Source organism: Siphateles boraxobius, unplaced genomic scaffold, assembly GCF_051911475.1.
Source record: "Siphateles boraxobius isolate OS27281-9 unplaced genomic scaffold, OSU_SipBor_1 22, whole genome shotgun sequence".
NCBI lineage: Eukaryota > Metazoa > Chordata > Actinopteri > Cypriniformes > Leuciscidae > Siphateles > Siphateles boraxobius.
In genome coordinates this window covers 4475315-4496516 of record NW_027508833.1, presented here as the reverse complement: position 1 = coordinate 4496516, position 21202 = coordinate 4475315, and the positions used below count along the sequence as shown (strand labels likewise).

The following is a 21202-nucleotide window of genomic DNA, read 5'->3' as shown; positions in this document are numbered from 1 at the left end:
CGCACATCCAACAAGGTTCAGGGATGCACAGGAACTGGTCCATAGCTGCCATTCAAATTAAAGTCACCTGTTTTACATACTCGATAGCATATGCATTAGACAAGAAAAGCTAAAGTCTTCTATAGGAGCTGCTCAGCAAAAACAAAAAAAACAACTCAACTCAACCTCACTCAACTTACGTTGTTTTTCTTACGGTGACGCTCCACCGATTCCCTCAATTCAAGCAGTTCTTCCTGAAGTTCAGATAGCCGCTTGTCCTTCTCTGACAGCCTGAGGACAGACACAGAACAGGATGTGTGTACTACAGTATGTCATTGTGATGACCCTTTATTATACTGGAACATATAGCGCAACTAAAAGAATGCGACTTACGCTGTTAATAATTCCTGGCTGGGAGATGCTGAAACGGTTTGCTTTGGGGAAATAAGACATGATTATATCAGTGCAAAATGAATATCAAAACGTCAGCAAAGTTATTTGGAGTAAATCTAATGTTTTACATTAACAGGTTGTTATAGTTGTTTCTGTGGCATCTGTTATGAATTTCACATCATTCTCACCTGTTGCTGTTGCACTTCCTTCTCCAATTCTCTCTGCAGTCTCTCAACATCCTGATCCTTGGCCGTTAACCTATGATATAAATATGCATTGTTGATCTGTCAAGGTTACAATATATACTAAATAATTCAACACTGATTTTTATTCTGGGAAGTTCTAAAAGAAGAAAATATGTTTCAGATAAAAGCTATTGGCATCACAATTTCAGCAAAACGTTTTGTAAAATGTATATTCCTAAATATCATTTAAAGTGTTTTCATTGTATTTTTCATTTTAGGAAATGACTAATGGAATTGAACTTGATAACTTTGGGAAATCTCTACTAGGGATTGGCAATATGGCCAAAAATATTACAATCATTTTTGTTCTACATTTTATATTGAAATATATCATGGTATTCATTTCATACCATTAATAGTTATGATAATACATTATACATGAAGGTTTTTTAAACCTTGAGAATGAATGTAAACTTGTTTGTTTATAAGCAAACGCAATAGAATAAGCTTCCCTTTTAATATAAAGGGAATATACGGTTATAAAGGGAAGTGTTAATTAATACGGAAATTTAATTGGCTGTGAGCGTTACACAGAAACAACCAATCAGAACGCAAATAGAGTTTCATGGCTGAACTATCCTTATAATCAACAAGGAAAAAAAAGTACTTTAAAAAAAGATACCATTTGATTTTTCTATCTGGAATTGAGTGACAATTAAAAAGGCACATGCGAGGAGAGATACATACTGAGCATGAAGCTCCTGAAGTTTGGCACTCAAGTCTGAGTTTGACTCCTGAGTTTCTCTGCTCTTCAGCTGAGCAAGTTCAGTGTTTAGAGTCTTGACCTGCTGTTGTAGATCCTGTGGACAAATTTGCATCAGTCTTTTTATCCATCATACAAATGGATGAGCAATGAAGCATCCAGATGAACAGAACCTGCAGCACAGACTTACTTCTATTGCCTTCTTTCTCTCTGATTCTTTGTCCATTGCTGACTGTAAACTTCTCTCAACTGAACAAATTTTTTCATCCTTCTCTTGAATCCTGACAGAAACAGAAGGTTGACATTTTATCACTCAAGAAATAGTTGAGTGATGATAATCACTCAATAATCTCTAGTCGTGACTATGTAACCTACTTTTGCTGTAGCTCTTCTAGAGCCTTTTCTGACAATGTCTGGAAAAATGTGAGGGTGTGAAACAGGAAGAATGTGAGTGGGCAGCTTTGGCAGGCATTAAACACAGTACAACTCTCTCCTCCACATATAATGTCTTTGTGTGGCTCGCTACCTGTTCTGTGGACTGTTTCTGTACTGCCTCCAGGTGCTGTTTCAAACCTTCATACTCTTTTATGATCGCCTGTTATTAAAAAAACAAAACAAAAAAACAAAACAAAAACATTAAAAGGTACATTCAATACAACAAATTTAAATGGATAACTTAACTGCAGTTAAATAAGAATTTACGGTGCTTTAGCTAGTTTAAAAAAAAACAACTAAAAAAACATACATACATACATACATACATACATATATATATATATATATATAAACTATTATAACTAATATAAATACAAACTATTTTCTTGTCTTGTTCACCTTTAGTTCCTCTTCCTTATTGGCCAGCTGAATGAGACTGGACTCCAGTAAAGTCTCCACCGTTCTAACCTTCTCATCACGGTGCTGAAGGCTAAGGACACATAATATGACAAACATTTATTAATAATCTTTAATAAACAATGCATCACCGCTTATATACTTACAGATTACTGGCAGGAAGAACTTAAATTTTAGTCCAATCTCCACACAAGGTTGTGTTCGTGAATAAAAAAAAATCTGTTACAGCTTTACTAATGTTACTTAGAAATGCAAAATAAACTTATTTCAACTCTGAGTTATACTTTCATTATGAATCTCCATTTCATTTCAGAAGTGTCTATAAAAAAAATCCATGACGTGGATTTTCATATGCTAATTTTCATTTTGCATTCTACTTTGTCTTTTAGTTTAGATACACTTGTAATAACACAAAGTAATCAAAGATAATAAAGAAAATATAAAAAATATTTAAATATGCAAAAAACAAAAAAAAAGTCTATATTATTGATACAGATGGCCATAGAACATGGGTAATTTATAAAACTAAAGTTAACTAAAAATCAATAACTGATATTGATTTTTAATATTGGCCATAACATGAAAATAACTGGGCTACCAGTATTGGCCAGAATTGTATTATCAGTACAGCACTAGTGCACTATATAATGTTAATATTTCTAACCATCTGCTTATCAATGCACTCACCCCTGCTGAAGTTTATCCACAGATACAACCTGGGGAAAGAGAAGATACGACAGTGGTGTGCGTTAAAGTTTACTTGTATAAGTGTATTCGTGGAAAGAAAAGCAACCAAGTCTAACCTGCTCAGAAATCTGTGCCTGCAGATTCTGGAGCTCAGCCTTCAATGACAGATTCTCATTGTGCATGGCCTGCAGAGAGAGCCACGGGTTTATTACACAGCGGAAATCAAACTTTAGTTAAACCGCTGTGAGCTAAAACAATGGTAGTGACACTTGCCTGCATGTTGGTCTCCCTGCTGGCGCCGCTGCTCCTCTCAGCATTGAGAGAATCTTCTAGGCTCTTTCTCTGCAGCTCTTTTTCAGCCAGCCTTATGAGAGACATATGCAAGATAATGTATAATGAGGTTTAAGACAGCTGACCACCTTAAACAGTGTCCCAACCGTGTGAGGTGTGATAAAGCAGCAAGTGATATTAGGGAGAACAGATCTAATTGCCAAGGAAAGCAGGTCTAATTGGTCCAAATCCCACTCCACATAGCTATGTAATAAACATCAAATACTGTACGGTATCATAAGCTGTGGTTTTAATGCGGCAGCAGCATCAGGCCTGTTTCACACTGCAAGCGTAATCATTCTTTCACTCAGTGACTTCTCAAAGTGAAGTCTTTGGTTCAATTATTTGGTTAAATACTACTAATTACAGTGCGTTTTAGTTTTATTTGCGTTTTTTTATTATGAAAAAATTATAATTTCATTCAGCTAGGATGCACCGAATCGATCAAAAGTGACAGTAAAAAAGACTTTAGCAGAAAACCTATTTCAAATAAATGCTGTTCTTTTCAAATTTCTATACATCAAAGAATCCTGAAATAAAAAAGTATCACTGTTTCCACAAAAATATTAAGCAGCACAGCCATTTTCAAAATTGATAATAAGAAATGTTTCTTAAGCAGCAAATCATCATATTAGAATGATTTCTGAAGGATCACGTGACACTAAAGACTGGAGTAATGATGCTGAAAATTCAGCTTTGATCACAGGAATAAATTACATTATAAAATATATTTAAAAAAAGTTATTTTCAATTGTAAAAACATTTCACAATATTTTAGGGCTGCCCCCGACTACAGATTTTTCTAGTCGACTAATCACACATTTATACTAATTGAATTACTAAATGCTTAACGATAATAAGGCATTAATGTATAAAGACGTAATATAGGCCTATAGCCTATTCCACTATCAAGTGCACACATCAAGCTTGCCACAAAGCACCAGCAAAAGTAATGATTATGAATGTGTTGAAAAAATAGCAAGGGGAAATTTAATTTAGTGTTTTCTGAATCAGTGTCAGCGGCAAAGATAAAGTTGCCGATGCGGACTCGTCATCTCTGCAGTGGACGCACCTTTAGAGAGAACTGCACCTTTCATATGGATTGCATAGTTAGAGAGTATTTGCTTTCAAATTGGTTTGTTTAATAGTAAACATTTCAAGCTATAGATACATTTCTCATGTTTGTAAGGCAAACTTTGAATGTTAGTGTTAAATTTTAGCTTTATGAGTAGCTTGTCAAGCTAAGCTAGTTTCAAAGAGCTTTCACAACTCTGAAACTGCTGTCAGATCTCTAGGTTACAATATTAATATTTCATTTAATAATGGCTATAAATGATGTAATGGCTGCCCATATTTGGCCACTGAGAATGATTACAAACTTGATTAAATTACCATTTGGATGTAAATGTAAATTAGTAATCATCATGGAATGGAATCTAAACCCCAAAATGAAGCTTCAAACTGCTTAAACCATTTGAATCACCTCAGATTTACTGAGTATGCAGTTCTATATCTGTTCGTCACTGCAACTGCATCAAGATTTTTTCCTTCAAAAAATGGATGAGTAGATTAAGTTACTTTATAGATGCCTATATCGTAAAAAATATATATATTTTCTGCAGCTATGTTTCTGCTATGCACCTCAGTGTGACTACAGTAACCTAAATTATTAAAATGGGTGTCAAAATATATATGGACCGCTTACATGTGCAGTGTGAAACAGGCCTCTATGCGAAACTAAAAAACAAGTAAGCTTTGAGGCGATAACTTACAGTTTTTGAAGCTCATCGAAATGTGATGCTGTCGTGGCCTAAAAGAAAAAACGAAATGACTCAAACATTAATGTCCACCAACAAGCCGAGACAGATTCACCCTCATCCACTAGTCCACACACATACCTGAGCATTGAGCTGACTCTGAAGATTATCGATCTGAACTTTCATCGTTTTGTTTTCATTAAGAAGATCCTGCAAACGACAATATTGTGTGTTGATCAGCAGCAATATAAGATGCTGACATTCTTCTGTTGAGTTTGAGGTGTACAGTGACTTGTAAGAAGTACCTGGACCTGTAGTTGGTCGTCAGGTTGCATGGTGTGCTTCGCTGCCTCCAGCAGTTGCCTGACCTTCTGCTCCAGCTGCATGACCTTCTGCTGCTCTTGTTCCTTGAAGTAGATTGAGTCTTTCAGGCTGCTGTGGAGATTCTGGATCTCCTTGCTTTTAGTGGTCATCTCACTCTCAACAGCCATCAGCTTATTCTGCAGCTCTGAGATGGAGACAGGAGAAACGTGTTGAGTGGCCAGTGCAGGTCATTTGATGTTTTTAAGGTGTTGCACGTATATTTCTACCTTGTTTAGCGACCTGGAGCTTTTCTCTCTCTGCACTCACTTTGTGTAAATAGTTCTGCAGATCTTCCCAACTACGTTTCGCATCCTGCAAAAAAAGATACAAAACGGTTTAGTGTTGGTGATTAGCTAACTGAATGTAGGGACACTTAAACAGATGCTACATTTTTCAGATGTTAAACAGCGCACCTGTTTTCAAGAGTAGCTTTTTCTGTAACAAGCTAATTTTGACAACAAGTAGCAGTGTATGGAAAATGAACATTACTGTTTGAAAAAGTAAATACAAAATCACAAGCCATAAAGTGAGAAGAGGCAATAATCAAACACACCCTCCTTGAGATTCCTCTCTCTGTCTTTAGTACAGGAAAATTCAAGCATGGCTTGTTTGACCAAATAAAAAATAAAAAATAAAATAAAAGGTACTTAAATGAGTAAATAATTAAACGCATAATAAATCAGATCTGCCAATTGTCATTTGTTTAGGCTTACTCAACTGTTGTTGTCACTGTTTTTCTGTAGTGGCAAAATAAACAAAAAGTTGGTTAACAACTTTTTAAAATCACAATGATTTTGTTTAAATGGTTAATTTAGTTATTTTATATTTAATTGTGTGAAATTTATTCAATTAAGTCAAGTCGACTCGACTGAACTGAATTAAGCCGGCTAAGTGAACTGAATTAAGTCGACCTGACTGAACTGAATTAAGCCGGCCGAGTGAACTGAATTAAGTCGGCTGAGTGAACTGAATTAAGTCGGCTGAGTGAACTGAATTAAGTCGACTTGACTGAACTGAATTAAGTCGGCTGAGTGAACTGAATTAAGTCGACTTGACTGAACTGAATTAAGCCGGCTGAGTGAACTGAATTAAGTCGGCTGAGTGAACTGAATTAAGTCGACTTGACTGAACTGAATTAATTCGCCTGAATATTTCACACAATAAATTTCAATACATTTAAATTTCACTGTTGTCAGAAACTGTTGTTTTTTTTTAATCTGATAAATATTCAAATACATTTTTTGATTTTAATAAAAGTCACAAGAAATCGTGCGTCTGTACAAAGAAATCGTTCTTTGTGCAGTTCTGACAGCATCTTTAAATCATTGGTAGCTTTGCATGCTACATTGGTTTCATATTCAATTCCAAAACTCAGGCAAATTAGCACAACTGATCATGAATGTTTTAAATCACACTTCTAAATAGTACTATGTAATTAGCTATATTGTACATCACACATAAAACATGGCTAACTGATTTTGTAAATGCCTTATTTGGTGTTCTAATAATAGTGGGGTTCAGCTCAAAGATGTGTATTGTGCAATGGCTTTGTGGGTGTGATCGGCACCTCCAGCTGAGACACATTCTGTTTGTAGTTTACTTCTAAACCCTTCCGCTGCAACTCTTCCTGCTGCAGCTTGTTTTTGGTCTCCGCTAGCTCTTTCATCAGGCCGTTGTATTCCGAATGCAGTTTATTCAGCTCTGATGACTGCCTGAAAACACACATTAAATGGAAACCATCTAAGTTTGCGGAGGAAACTGGGAGAAGTCATTGTGGAAATTTACCAGTTTTTCCACCAATTTCAGTGCTTGAAAACTCCAAGTGTCGACATACCGTATGAGCGCTCTAAAGTGGCTATAATAGGAGGAATTACATTTTCTTTATTTATTTGAGAGAAGAAAGCTTGATGTTTTATGAGAATATAATGTAACTTTAAAGTTTATTTTTAACAAAATCCCTGATCATTTCAGTCTGAGCTTAAATTGCCCAAATATTACCAATTGCCTAAAATATTGTGTGCAACATAGCTGTTTTTGAGTGCACTACAAAACAGTTTTTGTCGAAATGAGTTGGCAGCTATTCCGGATTCACTTTTGTAACATACCTACATAGGTTTATAACAAATTTGTATAATGCCAGCCTATGGCCTTCACTGACAGCCCACAAACTACGCTTACTTTGCCCCGCCTACAAACACTGTAATTGTAGTTGAGGCCTGAAAGAGTTTGGCTCATGTTGTTGAAAATTGATGAAAAATAAAGATCTTTTAATGAAATTTGAGAGCTTTCTGTCCCTCCATTGACAGCTACACAACTACCACCACTTTGATGCTTCAAAAAGTTCATAAAGAGATCGTAAAAGTAATCCATTTGAATTGAGCGGTTTAGTCCAAATTTTCTAAAGCGACTAATTTTATATGATGAACAGATTTAATTTAGGCTTTTATTCACATATAAACGCTTATCAGCAAACAGAAACTTGCTTGATGGTCGAGAACAACCCTCATTGGTTCTTGCAGAAGCTCAAACGTGCTGCGTAACACGAGAATGAACCTCATTGGTTCTCGCATGTCAAGCGAACCTGCTTGAGCTTTCGTTTACCACAGCTGATGTGTGAGTTGATAAATGTTTATGTGTGATTAAAAGATTTTCTCTTCAGAAAATGGTGGACTAAACAGCTCAATTCATATGGATTCGTTTTTCTATCACTTTATGAACTTTTTGAAGCGTCAAAAGCCCCTTTCACACAGCGCGTTGATCCCAGGTATTTGCAGGGAAATTGCCAGAATGCCTTCTGTGTGAACGCAAACACGACCCGGGATTGATGCCGGGTTGGGGACCTAGTAACATTGCTGGGACAAGTCCCGGAACGCGCGCTGTGTGAACAAAAGCCGCAAACAATGCCATGTCGTAATGATGACGCTAGTGAAACGGTACCTAATGCGCTAGTTTATGATCGAATCAGAGAAGAAAAAAAAATGCACAAGCGTAGTTTCGTGGAGCGTAGAGAGAGAGAAATCGCAGCTCATAAGCAAACTTAAGACGCTGCTGAGAGGGATTTTTACGGGTTGTGTGTGAACGCACTCTCTGATTCCGGAAAATCACTGGCAGTGTGAATGAACCAAAATCAAACGAACCCGGTTCAAATCCCGGGTCACTTTATCCGTGTATTTTCCGGAATCTCTGTGTGAAAAGGGCTAAAGTGTCAGATGCGTAGCTGTAAATAAGAGTCTTAAGGGTTTGGAACGACAGGAGGGGGAGTAATTGATGACAATTTTAATTTTGACAGTTTGTGCAGCACAGTTCAGTAGAAAAGCCGGAAAATGGCAATTAAAAAAACTCACTTGGTCTCCATCTGGTTGGTGGTGGAGCATCTCTCCACAGCATCTCTCAGGATGCCGTTCTCCTGCTGCAGCCGAGCGATCTGACTCTCCAGCTGTTCTCTGACCTGTTGGAACTGCAGAGAGAAAGTTCACTTGTCATTGGATGTTCTCACTAAGCGTACTACATCAAGCACGCCTCCTCCTGCTCCTTCATGACACGTATGGTCAGATCAAATTGCACTAATCTGCAATTTGCCCTCTGCATGACAGTCTTATCAGCCAACGAGATTGATTACCTTAATCTGCATCTCCTGGTAGCTCTGAGCTTTAGCCTGCATGATGTCTTTATCTCTGGCAACACGATGTTCATGCAGCACAGACTCCACACGGCCGGTCTTCTGCTTCTCAGCCTGCAGTTCCTGTAGTCCCATTCAATAAATGACTACCATGCTCATCAAAACAAAGCAAAGCTGACATTTATATTTATGGCGTGCTTACAGCGCAATTATGGGGCACTTTGCAAAAGTCAGAAAACTCTGAAAATGTTAATTAGTCATTTTTATTACAACAATTAATTACAATAGGTTATAATTGCTGTTAATAGCTAATTATTCAGAACCTTATTTCTTAGAAATTGTAATTTAATATTTACAACCCTGATTTGTGTGATGTGGTTATTTTCTAGTAATAAACTTTTAAAAAATGTAATCAAATAATAAATCAAACAATGTAAATCAATGTTCTAACAATAGAGTAATGAGATTCTTTCCTTGATATATCTGAAGAACTAATTTTTTATTTTAAGTGGGACATTAATTTGAACCCTGTTCATGGAAAGTGCCACATATATCCAAACCAGGAAGCCTGGTACTCATATCAGGAAACATAAGAAACATAAATGACTAACCTGGCTTAACTGTTTGACTTTGCCCTTGGCAATGGACGCCTCCTCCTGTAACGTGCTCAGAAGACGATCTTTCTCTGCGAGCTGCTGGGCCGAAGGCTCAAACTTAGCTGCAGACTAAGAACACAAAACCAGAAAAATCATCATAAATTTGACTACTCAAACTTCCACTTCTGGACATATTTCATTACTGCATGATGGCAAAAAAACACTAAACAAAAAATAAAAGTGAACCTCATCCTCTAACCTTGTACCAGTTGTCCAAAGCATTGGGACTCTTGTCTCTGAGCAGCGAGACGAGACTGACCACATCAGTATCTGACAGCACCATTCCACTCAGACCGGCCTGCAACTCCTTCAGCTTCATCTCAGAGTTCTCTGCACAAAAACAGACACATGTCAGCCACCTGTTCACACCCCAGGTCTTCAGGAAATTAATTTTAAAACTGGCAGTATTTTATGCTGCCACCTAATATACGGCCTTAGGAACAAATTCTAAGTCAAGAAGATTGCATGCATCTTTCGTGGAGAAGGCCATTCCATTATGCTTTGTATGAGGCTCAGTGGAACAAATATTGCAAGATGGTGGAGAATGTGGGCGAAATGCTTATTATGAATGTACTTAAGTATCAATAAAATTATTTTAAATAATTAAGATCCGACTATAATCCCCACATATTAAACCTATATACATGGTTGAGCTACTGTAAAACGTGCATTAAAAGATGCCAAGTACCTTTGTTGGTTTCACTCTTCTGTTTCTTGCCGTGTTTGGTGGGCGCGGGAGCAGGAGGCGGCGTCTCGTTGTTTTGGTTGCTCTGGTGGTTTGTCGGGGCAGCGGAGTCAGTCTGAGTTACTGGGGCAGAGGACTGGACATGTGCCTCATCCACTGAAACAAATATGACCACAGGAGTCACTTAAGGAATAAGTTATGCAAAACTAAAATTGTGTCATCATTCATGAATGGAGAAGTTTAAAAGAATGTTCATGCGTCTCTTTTCCATACAATATCAGTGAATGGGGACGAACCCTTTCAAGCAAAAATAAAAGTCTTAAGAACATTTTTGTCATAAATATGCAGTTTAAATATGTACGAACGATTTACAAAAATTTATAACCACTTTCATGGCGCTTTTCTTGCTGTTTTGGAGCTTGACAAACCCTCTACACACACAAGTTAACAGAATCGCCATTGGCTAGTAAGTTTACTCTGGTGTCAGTATGATTTTATATTTTTCAAAGATCTCTTTTCTCACTGAGAATTTTATCATCTCTAGTTTGTCTTATTTTGGTGTATTCCTACCGGTGACAACAGGTTCCACCTTCTGCTTCTTCTTTCGACGGCCACTGCCGCTGGAGGCATTAGGTGGCGCTGCTGTAGCAACAGGGGCGGCTCCGTCCTGAACCTTTACCTCCATGATCACAGGCTCCTCCTTCACCACACGAGGAAACAGATCGAGCTTGACCTCAGGTGGATGCTCTTCTGTGTGAAAAGAGAGCTAGTTATCTTCAGAGAGGAACTTAAGAAAAGAACTTGCAAAAATTATCGCCCATCCAGAAATTGCCATAATTCTAGAGTGTTACCAAGCAACATCTTTTAAGTTAAAATATCTAGGCAAATTTTTCCATTTTGGAAATCATTAGCAAAAATCACTGACGTTTAATTAGCGCTTCCCTGATGATATGATATTAAGGTGTCAGTGTGTATATTGTGTAGAGTTGGGACAACTTTTAATGGACTTATACTTGTGATGGACTCTGATGCATTTTTACTCTGACTTGAGTTGGACTTTAAGTCCAAGTTGAGTCCACGGCTATTAGTCAAATACATTCGGGACAGTTGACGGCAATGTCACTGGACCAATTGGTGAAATGAAACATCATTCGCATGCGTTTAAGTCTTGCCAGTTTAAATGATTTTAGGTTGTTCAAGCACAATAAGACGTGAAAGCCAAATATTTCTACTGTAAAAGAAAAATCACAAACTGCTCTTGACCACTGACACATTTGCTTGACACACATTCACATTTGTAGGTAGTCCACTCACCAGACTCACTCTTCTGCTTCTTGGCTTTCTTTTTACTGGTAGTCTCAGCTGGGACAGGGGGTGTCGTCTGGGGTGGGCTGGACTGCTTGGTCAGCGGGATGGCTTGCTCTTTACGGACTGCAGGTTTTGAACCATTGACTTCCGGTTCTTCTGAGGCAGCAGGAGTAGTTGGGGTGGTACGGGTAGGGGGTACAACCGTTGAGGCAGGAGTTGGAGAAGCTTTTGGCTTCTTCTCTTTCTTCTTCCTCTCTCTTATCCCGGACGGAGGTTCTGCCAGGGTCGGAGCAGCAACAGGTGGACTCATGGGTACCGCCTCAGAATCCTCATCATTTGAGGCAGGGCTAGTGGCATCAGATGTATCGAAATCCCTCAGGTCTTCCTCAGACTCGCCTCCTCCACCTCCTCCTCCCACTCCACTTCCACCGGTCTCCTTCTTCTTGTTCTTCTTTTTCTCGTTCTTCTTACGAGCATCGGGCTTGGCTGGAGGCAGTTTAAGGTCTTTTTTCTGGCGGGCCAGAACCTCATCGTAGGAAGTCTCTTTCATGAAGAGCCAGAAAAATAGGAACATGAGAGCGATTACCAGCGACGGTGCCAGGATGAGAAGGTACTGTGAGTCAGCCATGTCCAGCGCCATTCTTAAAGAACACAATAAAGAGCAGAAAGACAAGGTGAGCACAAAGGTTCAGTCCAGCTGGATGCATGACAACAAGGCCAAACAAACAACTGAATACTGCAATCTACAAAGAATCAACATTGTTTATGTTTATTAGGCATGCAAAACTTAGTTCCTTGAGGGCCACATCCTTAACACTTCAGTGTTTAGTTTCAAACCCTTCTCCAACACACATACCTGTAGATCAGGATCAGGCGTGTTTATTTAGGGTTTAAGTAACAGTTTTACAGTTTTTACACTCAAAAACACTGTGTCGATATATATTTATTTGTTTTACTTCCAAGATTCGTGTCAGTGGCTTTGTGTTTGGTTTAACCCTGACCCCTATATGGCAGTGTTATCTCAGAACGTAAACTGTGATGTAGAGAAGCACAAGGGTGTATCGCTAAAGTTAGCATTAGCAAACCCAAGATGATAGAATTATACCAGCTCCCGCCACGGTGTACAGTGCTGAAGCTGAATCCAAACACATTGAATCCAAGACCTCGCTTAACATCCCAAAGCCATCCGCGTTGCTGAGAGTGGAGTTTCGATAGAATATGCAAGTATGTACTGCACGCTTTTCTCTCAATAACAAAATAAACACGACAAAAATGACAGCAGCAAGAAAGCGTCTGATCATAACGGTGCGGATATTTGCAATTCAGCACTCCAGTAAAGGTACTTTACACAATAGATGCAGATGCTTTAAAGCAAGCAGTAAACATAAAAAACAGTGTCAAGCAGTGGACTATGCACTTTCTGTTGTTAAAGGGGTGGTAAAATGGCATTTTCACAAGATGTAAAATAAATATCTGATGTCCCCAGAGTGTGTGTGAAGTTTTAGCACAAAACACCTCACAGATATTTTTATATGGCATGTTAAAGTTGTCACATTTTGAGGGTTTGCAAAAACGCACCGTTTTGTCCCTGGCCCTTTAAATGCAAATGAGCTGCTGCAGAGGGCGGGGTTTAAAGAGCTCTGGTGTGTTAGCAGAGCGATTACCTCACGCAGACACACTAAAATGACAGAAACTGTTCTGCCTTTGATGAAACAGAGTCAGACAAAGATGGAGAGGCTCAAGAAGAAGTGACAACATGTAGAATGCAACAGGACGTCTCTGAATGGTTAGTTGATGAATATATGTTGCTGATGTGGAGCTATCTTCAATTAGGATATTCTGTCATGTTAATCTATAAATCGCTCGTATAGGAACTGTTGTGAGATGCACACAGAGTGACTTTCTATTGCATGTGAAAAGAAGGATGCTAAAGTTTGAGCTGACTCACAAATACACTCTTATACAACCACTTTTCCTCTTTTCAACATGGACTGCGTGTCCCGGGGGCGGGGTTTATTTACATTTTAGGGTTGCTGATGTCACTAACCCGGGAGGAACGTCGTCTAGTCCCTACCAGCTGTTTTTTGTAGTCCTTTTCTTTAAAAGCAAATATCTCCCTTTAATTTGAACTTTGAGGATTGTAACTTTGCAGACGTTGTTTATGCTCAAACAGCAACATTTCACACTAGCTAAAGTTAGAAAAGTGAAATCATACTTTACCACCCATTTAATACTGTGTGTGTGTGTGTGTGTGTGTGTGTGTGTGTGTGTGTGTGTGTGTGTGTGTGTGTGTGTGTGTGTGTGTGTGTGTGTGTGTGTGTTACCATTTTGTGTGTGTGTGTGTGTGTTACCATTTTCCCTTAACTTAGGATGAACAAAATAGCAAATATATGCAAATAGCATATAAATGCAAATGCAGATCCCACTGTTTTGATTAAATTAAGTTTTTGCTCAGATTTTATGCATGGTGGTTTTCTTTATTACAGTTTTTCTAACATTAGAAAATACAAGGAATATTGCAATACATCGCCTTTCTTACAGTATTGGAGTAGCTATATTGTATTGTAACCCCTGTAACATGATCGATATCATGATTCTTGGCGATACACAGCCCTAGCACACCAATTCAAACGCTGATAATATGCTTCCTACTGGGGCGAAAGAAGTCCAGTTTTGCATTTTGGACAGCACTAAAAAGAAGATATAACACTGGTGACATGTAGAAGCCTACATTGCAAGCTTTTCAAACTACACATCATCACTATTACTAAAACATATCACTGTTTCGCTGTAGTAGGCTAACTGTTTCTTGAGAAATATAAAGGCAGGGGGAATCTATTTACTTAATTTTTAATACAACTGTGGATGCCATAAGCTAAAAAGGAAGTGTGGCTTTGCTAGGCTGTGAAGTAAACCAAACGCTATTGGCTATTTAATAAAAAAAGCAAAGAAAAGAAAAAGGACATTCTCTTTGATATGCACGCCCTCACTTATTTCAAGAGAAAAACTTATTTTCAAGCCATTCCACTATATGTATACCACATCAGATCAGCCCTGAATTGAATCAATCTCATTATCATCTTAAACAACATAAGAAAGATATGCATGGTGAATTTGAATCAGACTATGCCGCTACCACAGCCATTTGTTGTGTCACTAGTTGCCGTTTAAAGGCAGTGCATAACAGAATGCCTCAGGCAATAGCAAAACCTTCCTTAGTAAAAGAAAAATATCAAAATCATGGCACACTTAGTCAGCAATATGCATAAGATGTTCTAATATGGCCAACCAACAGTATTCATTAAAACGCCTCCTCTTCTATGTTTGACATCTACTTCTTTCTTTTACTCTAAAAAGCACACCTCCTCCATATCTCCGGCTTGTCTGCTCCACCTCCACCCTCTCACAATGGTATGAGCCAATTAGTGTGTGTGCTGAGGGCAGCAATCTGGGTTTACTTATTGACACCGAGCTAAGTACCTGTTAGCAAGCGACACTCGCTCACGCACGTCCTTTTTCTCAGCATGAACCGAGACTTTATAGGAGTAATATGATCACTGAGCTAAATAAGAAGAACGCAGCTAAAACTGCTTCTATTATATATATATATATACATACAAAAAAATTGTATTTCTTTGTTGAACACATGACACCACGGAGCTACGCCAACCCAGAACGGTCATTCAAGACACCCTTGCTAACTCGATTGACATCCTAAACTCAAGTGCAGAGGGGCTTTGCAGGCTACAAAAATATCCAGCCGGGAAAATGTCACTCCAGTACGCTGACACAGAGTGGTCTCAGATCTGAAAACAGCACTGTCTCCCCCCTCAATGCTAATCTGCCCAAAGCTTAGCCATTTAAGGCCTCAGTGCAGAAAAAAAATCGTTTCGGGCTCAATGTCAGTCTTGCGCCTGGTTGATATTAAAGCCAGGGGAAGAAAACCATGTCCCCCCTATTATATACTATTATCATTTTTAATATTATTCATTAGATTTCATTTTAATTTTAGTTCAAGTTTTAGTAATGTAATGTTTGTCAATTTCATTCTTTCTTTTTTTTAATGTCTAGGCCTATATATATATATAGTTTATATTAAGTTTTAGATATTGTAGTACTTAAACGTTAACTAAACGAAAATGAGAAATGCTGCATTGGAAACTAGCTGAAATAAAAATTAGTTTAGGGTTTTTTTTTAATATTTGATATCTGTATAAAAACTCAGTCGTAAAAATGGTAACACTTTACAATAAGGTTTCTTTTGTTAACATTAAAGCATGTATTGATCTTAAAGTTCACTTTCCCCGCTGGCATTTTTTTAAAATTTATTTTTAAGTTACCAGCCACCGCCAGCGTTTTTGGTCATTTTCACCAAAAATTCATGACCTAATACTCTATAGTATGAATATCTAAACATGCAATCCACCAAAAGAATAAATCATTAACAAAGACTAATAAATAATGTCACAAATGTATTGCTCATTGTTGTAAAGAGTTATAAATAAATTATTACCAATGAAAAAAAAAAAAAAAATCTTCTGATGTATAATTACGACTAGGCAACAAGGAAAAGACAGCCTCCTGATGGAAGCCATAAAAGTGATCGTTTGGTCGAGTGCTTTCGTACTAAATCTGAAGCAAACCGAAACAGTGCCCTGTTGTGCTGGATGACACGCATGACTGAGTTCTGCCTTCAGGACAGTGAGGAAAACCAACGACAAGAAGCACCAGGTCCTGGAACGGCCTTTTGCTCTCGGTCTGACAGCGAAAGCAAAAGTCTGTTCGGTTCAGCGTGTCCGAGAGATCCACTGTGCTGGGAATCTGGATAAGCCGATTACATTATGAATACATTTAGGAGCACCATTCTATTACAATTTCCCAGGAGTCCTTAAAGAGGCCGACAATCTAACATTCTCCATTTTCCGGTCACATCTCACAACGTTACTTAGTGGACATAAATAAAGAGTTCACATGCATCTTTATTTCTTGGAAATAGTCTCTTGTTGGCTATGTCATACTCTTAACAAGCAATTAGTCCTAAGGCAGACAGAGAGAATTAGGGTGGAACTGGAATGCTAGTCATTTACAAAATTCGACTGTCCCGTTCACGCACATTCAATATTTTTTTCTAATTCGATTTTACTTTCAGCTACCAGAAAACAAAACGGCACTATTTTCAGCATCTAAAACATTGTAAAATGTACTCTGCAGGATTTCTCAGATTTATCATCATAATGATAATGATGCATAAGAAATATATTGATAATGAACTTGAATTTCAACTATTTCTACCAATTTTCCTTTTACATAATTGGTATATTAATTATTGGGTCTTCCAATACATGGGACCATGTGTTGTGTAGTGAGTTAGTACCTAAATATGTATTCAGAGGCAACGTATCTTAATAAACCACTTTAAACAATCAGATTGCAAAAAAAAGAATTGAAAAGACAAAGATAAAACTAAAGTTGTGACCATTAATTTTTTTTTTTTTAAACTTTGCATGACATAATTAAATTAATAGGAAAATATTCAAAATTCATGTTTTATTTTTGATTATTGTTTATTTTAGCTGAGGCTGAATAACAAAATTCATACACTACACAGTTGAGTACACAGTGCATAAGTTCATAGTGTGTTGTGCATCCTTTGGGACACAACTAATCATATCTGCGTACATGCATGAACAAGAGCCTAAATGTCTGGGGCTGCAGTTACCTTTCCTTTGATGAAGTGATGTAAGGGACTAATCTACGTTAATCAGTAACTCCATTAAAGTAGAAATATCATGACTTGCATTGCATTTGTTCACATTTCAAAATAGGCACATTTGAAATCAGCACTATCATGTTATCTTACCATGTTGGGGGTAACTTCATTTTTATTTTATTTTAATTCTTTTATTCAGCAAAAATGCATTAAATTGCTCAAAATTAATAAAGACATTTGTAATGTTCCAAAAATAAATGCTGTTCTTTTGAACGTTGTTCTATTCATCAAATAATCCTGAAAGAAACGTATGGTTTTCCACAAAAATCTTAAGCAGCACAACACTAATAATAGAAAAAGAGATGTATAAGAAATCAGCATATTTGAATCATTTCTAAAGAATTATGTGACACTGAGGATTAGTAATGATGCTGAAAATCCAGCTTTGCATCGCAGGAATAAATTATAGAATTTGATATATAAATCAATCTATAATCAAATAAGATAGGCTAATAAAAAAAAGAAATGCTTGCGTAAGGGACATGAAGGAAAGGAATTTTTGGAAACACGCAAGACGGGACAAGCAGCTGTCGAGGTGCAAGCAAAATCTGCTCATTGCCCTTACTTGCATATTCCTTGTTAAGTGGAAACACATTTCTTTGGCTTCACGCGTGTTGGATTCACACCGAGAACAAAGTGGAGATGGGTGTGGTGCGCTCACTTGCTCTGAACTGCGTGTGCTTTTCTTTGTCCTGCTGAGAGGAAAGCGAAAACAAAAGCTGAGAAGCGGTGCGTCTGTGAACGCTGCCACAGGATGAGGTGTTTCGCTATGGCAGATCTGTGAGAGACTGTTGCTTTATGTAGCGCACTGGACCTGTGGCCTTGCATCTGGTCAACAACAGTATCCACCGGTTTCACAGACAAGGATTAAAGTTTTAACTGAAAGCAACTTGCTCTCACATATCTTAAAATATGTCATTGTTTGGTCAAGATGCACACCAGTAACGTCTTTTTCTAAGGCATGTTTATAAAAGCTACTAAGGGCTAATCCTGGCTTAATCTAAACCCTGTCTGTGATACCAGGCCTATCATCTCTCTAATCTGGATCCGTAAACACTTGGTATGGCATACGATCATACAGCTCTCACTATTTCTGCAATAGTACTGTCTGCATGTCTGGAATTTCCGTTTGGCCCACAATTTCCAATGTGTAATCCAGAGCTTAAACCGGGCTCGGATAACAGGAGTTTTTTTAAATATTAACCGATTGTGAAATTTGGTTGCATCACGCACATTAAGGAGAATTTGTAGATTTTCTTCTTTTAAATCTCAAACCTGCACACACTACAAGATTTGAAAATCATGGCACATCTTATACTACAAAATATACAAGTCCCCCTGTGGTGAAAATCAAGCGTTTAAAGTTGTTTATATGCCTATGTGGTGTTTTTAATGTGCTTTAAGTCAAGGCATGTGCAAATTCATAGGTCAACAGCATTTGCTGAGTATTTTCTCCTTAAAACTGCAGTGAACCAAAGCCAGTCACAAAAACACGGTTTGAAATCGCTGGCGTTTCTGACGTCACAAACCACCTTGTAACCAATCGGATCAACGTGTGATCGTCAACGAGTGGATCTCTGAGATGGTGTGAGTGAGTGGAGGCGGGGCTAATTTGCATATACATAGACCCGCGTATACTAAACGAGGCAAGGATGTAGAGTTACATTGAAGCTATTTTAAGGCATGATAAATATGTAATTTTGGTGATCAAAGATGAGTTTTAAGGGATAAAATTATTGACTACAAGGGGACATTAAGATTATCATGCCAGATTTAGCACCTCACGTGATCTCACAGGAAAGCGGATCTAAACAAAATAGATACTATGCTGTAGACATTGTATGAGGAGACATTATAAAGGCAGTCGTGTTGCTGCAACATTTCCACCATCTCCTATCTCTTTGAAAGGGGAAACATCAAATTCTCCAAAACCATTCGCCAAGCTTACAATTAAATTTCATATTTTAAATGATCAATGAAATCTGACTACAACTGTCTCAAATTTTGTTTCTAAATGCTCGAATCAGGACAAAAAAAAAACTGTCCTGAATTTTTTAGCCTGGACGAAGCTAATGCGCATGTGCAGTCCTAAGCGAGCATCTCAGAACACTGCCTGTTTCTATAGCAACCGGAGCTTCTAAAGGCAGCTGCAGTGACACAATGACTTTACTAACCAACGATTGGCTCTTTCATTTAGAAGGCGGGGCATATTCGCTATATTGGGCGTTGCACATTCTCCCATTCATAAGTAATTAGAGTGCACCATCTCCCTATATATAATGTCTTTGTTTATTAGGCATTACACAGAGCGAAGATGAAAAGCAAATGCCATTGAAACTTTTCTCAAGACAGTCGGTTCCCTCTTGTTCATAGAATTAATTCATACATTTTCATATACATTTTCAGCACTTTGTCTTCCACACAAAACAAAACCTATGCCCGCGTTAGACTGGTGCTAACTTTGCTTAATGCTGTACAGAATTTACAGTGAGTATTTCAAATCCAGAAATCACGTGGTTTTAATGACAAGTAAAATATGAAACGGTAATAATACCTGATGGTTAATTTTTTTGTTGTTTATCATCAAACTGGTAACGGTTTCATCACTAGTTTAGCGGTTAACTGATATATCGCCAAAGCCGATATTTGCCATTTTTTTAATGATCAGAATCAGCTGATATGTTTTTCTGTTTTGTCAAGGTATCGGAACTTTTATTTTGACATCACTGAGAACGGCAGCATTTTCCCACTTCATTAGGTGACGGTCTCTGTTAACAAAAAAGTATTATAGCGTTAATATTATAGAAACAGAAACAAGCAATTGCCATCTAAAGTATAACTTTTTTTTTTTAAGTTCAATTTTTCATATAATTCATTTTCAAATTATTTATTTCTAATTTAGTAAATATGATGTAACAGACCAAATTTAATTGCACTAATTTCTATGTATGTTTTTTCTATCTTTAAATTAAATAGTGATGTCAGCCATCGGTCACCCAGCTCTCCAAGATATTGGCATCTGCATTGGCCATCAAAAATTATATTGGTAGGCCACTAATCCAGTTTAATATTATTTGTTCTGAACAATTTAAAACAATCAAACAGTCTCTCAGACCCATGCAAGAAAAAGAAAACCCTTTCAGGAGGCACAGGAAGTTAAAATGAAGGCATCTACTAGTCTTAATTACTTAAACTCCTCTCTTTGTTTATTTAAATACACACACTACTCAGAACAATGATTCAGACAAAGAGAGGAAACAAAGCATACATACTGCAGCAAAGGCAACATGGCGTGCAAAGTAGAGCCCGACCGATATGGATTTTTGGGGGCCGATGCCGATACCGATATTAGGGAGTAAAAAAAGCCCGATACCGATATATCGGCCGATATTATTTATGTGTATATTATAATACAGTAGCAATATTATTTATGTGTATGATAGTACAGTATACCAGTCAAAAGTTTGGACACTTTCCTATTGGTGTGTACAAACTTTTGATGGGTACTTTACACAGTAGCTACAAACAGAATAAATATATTTTATAAACACGTTTTGCAATGATCACTCAAATGTGGTAATCAAACACTTGTGTGACAGATATGTAATGGAGGCAGGGGGAATGATAGAATGAGAATTATACAGCTGAGCTGTAACCAAACTAGTTTGCATTGCATGTTATATTATATTATATTCTAAATACTGTTGCATAATCTCCACTAACGACGACTTTGTCTTTTAATTTAGTCATAACTTGTATCAATAAATATATAAAAAGTGTCACTGACAAAACCTTATTATCTTCTATTTTTACTCTTAATTCCTCTAATCTCTACCAGTGGAGGAAGAACTCAGA

The 21202-nt window shown here is 37.5% G+C and overlaps 1 protein-coding gene across 16 annotated transcripts in view; it reads right to left on the bottom strand.

The window, feature by feature from the left end:
- ktn1 (kinectin 1) overlaps positions 1 to 21202 on the bottom strand; it is a 39685-nt gene that overhangs the window by 13461 nt on the left and 5022 nt on the right. For 4 of the 16 annotated variants that reach the window (XM_077238420.1, XM_077238406.1, XM_077238412.1 and 1 more), the window contains exons 2-24: positions 11584 to 12218; positions 10840 to 11019; positions 10273 to 10425; positions 9784 to 9914; positions 9540 to 9653; positions 8929 to 9051; positions 8654 to 8766; positions 6877 to 7021; positions 5537 to 5621; positions 5258 to 5454; positions 5088 to 5156; positions 4962 to 4999; positions 3133 to 3223; positions 2976 to 3044; positions 2860 to 2888; positions 2155 to 2245; positions 1847 to 1915; positions 1696 to 1733; positions 1511 to 1601; positions 1305 to 1417; positions 561 to 630; positions 373 to 413; positions 180 to 270 (exon numbers count right to left, since the gene is read on the bottom strand). In XM_077238420.1, coding sequence (XP_077094535.1) covers positions 180 to 270; positions 373 to 413; positions 561 to 630; positions 1305 to 1417; positions 1511 to 1601; positions 1696 to 1733; positions 1847 to 1915; positions 2155 to 2245; positions 2860 to 2888; positions 2976 to 3044; positions 3133 to 3223; positions 4962 to 4999; positions 5088 to 5156; positions 5258 to 5454; positions 5537 to 5621; positions 6877 to 7021; positions 8654 to 8766; positions 8929 to 9051; positions 9540 to 9653; positions 9784 to 9914; positions 10273 to 10425; positions 10840 to 11019; positions 11584 to 12217 — 2775 coding nt within the window. In that variant the 5' untranslated portion in view covers position 12218. Of the gene's footprint in view, positions 1 to 179; positions 271 to 372; positions 414 to 560; positions 631 to 1304; positions 1418 to 1510; positions 1602 to 1695; positions 1734 to 1846; positions 1916 to 2154; positions 2246 to 2859; positions 2889 to 2975; positions 3045 to 3132; positions 3224 to 4961; positions 5000 to 5087; positions 5157 to 5251; positions 5455 to 5536; positions 5622 to 6876; positions 7022 to 8653; positions 8767 to 8928; positions 9052 to 9539; positions 9654 to 9783; positions 9915 to 10272; positions 10426 to 10839; positions 11020 to 11583; positions 12219 to 21202 lie in introns of all 16 variants that reach the window. The other 12 variants (XM_077238421.1, XM_077238408.1, XM_077238414.1 and 9 more) reach the window with 3 other exon arrangements.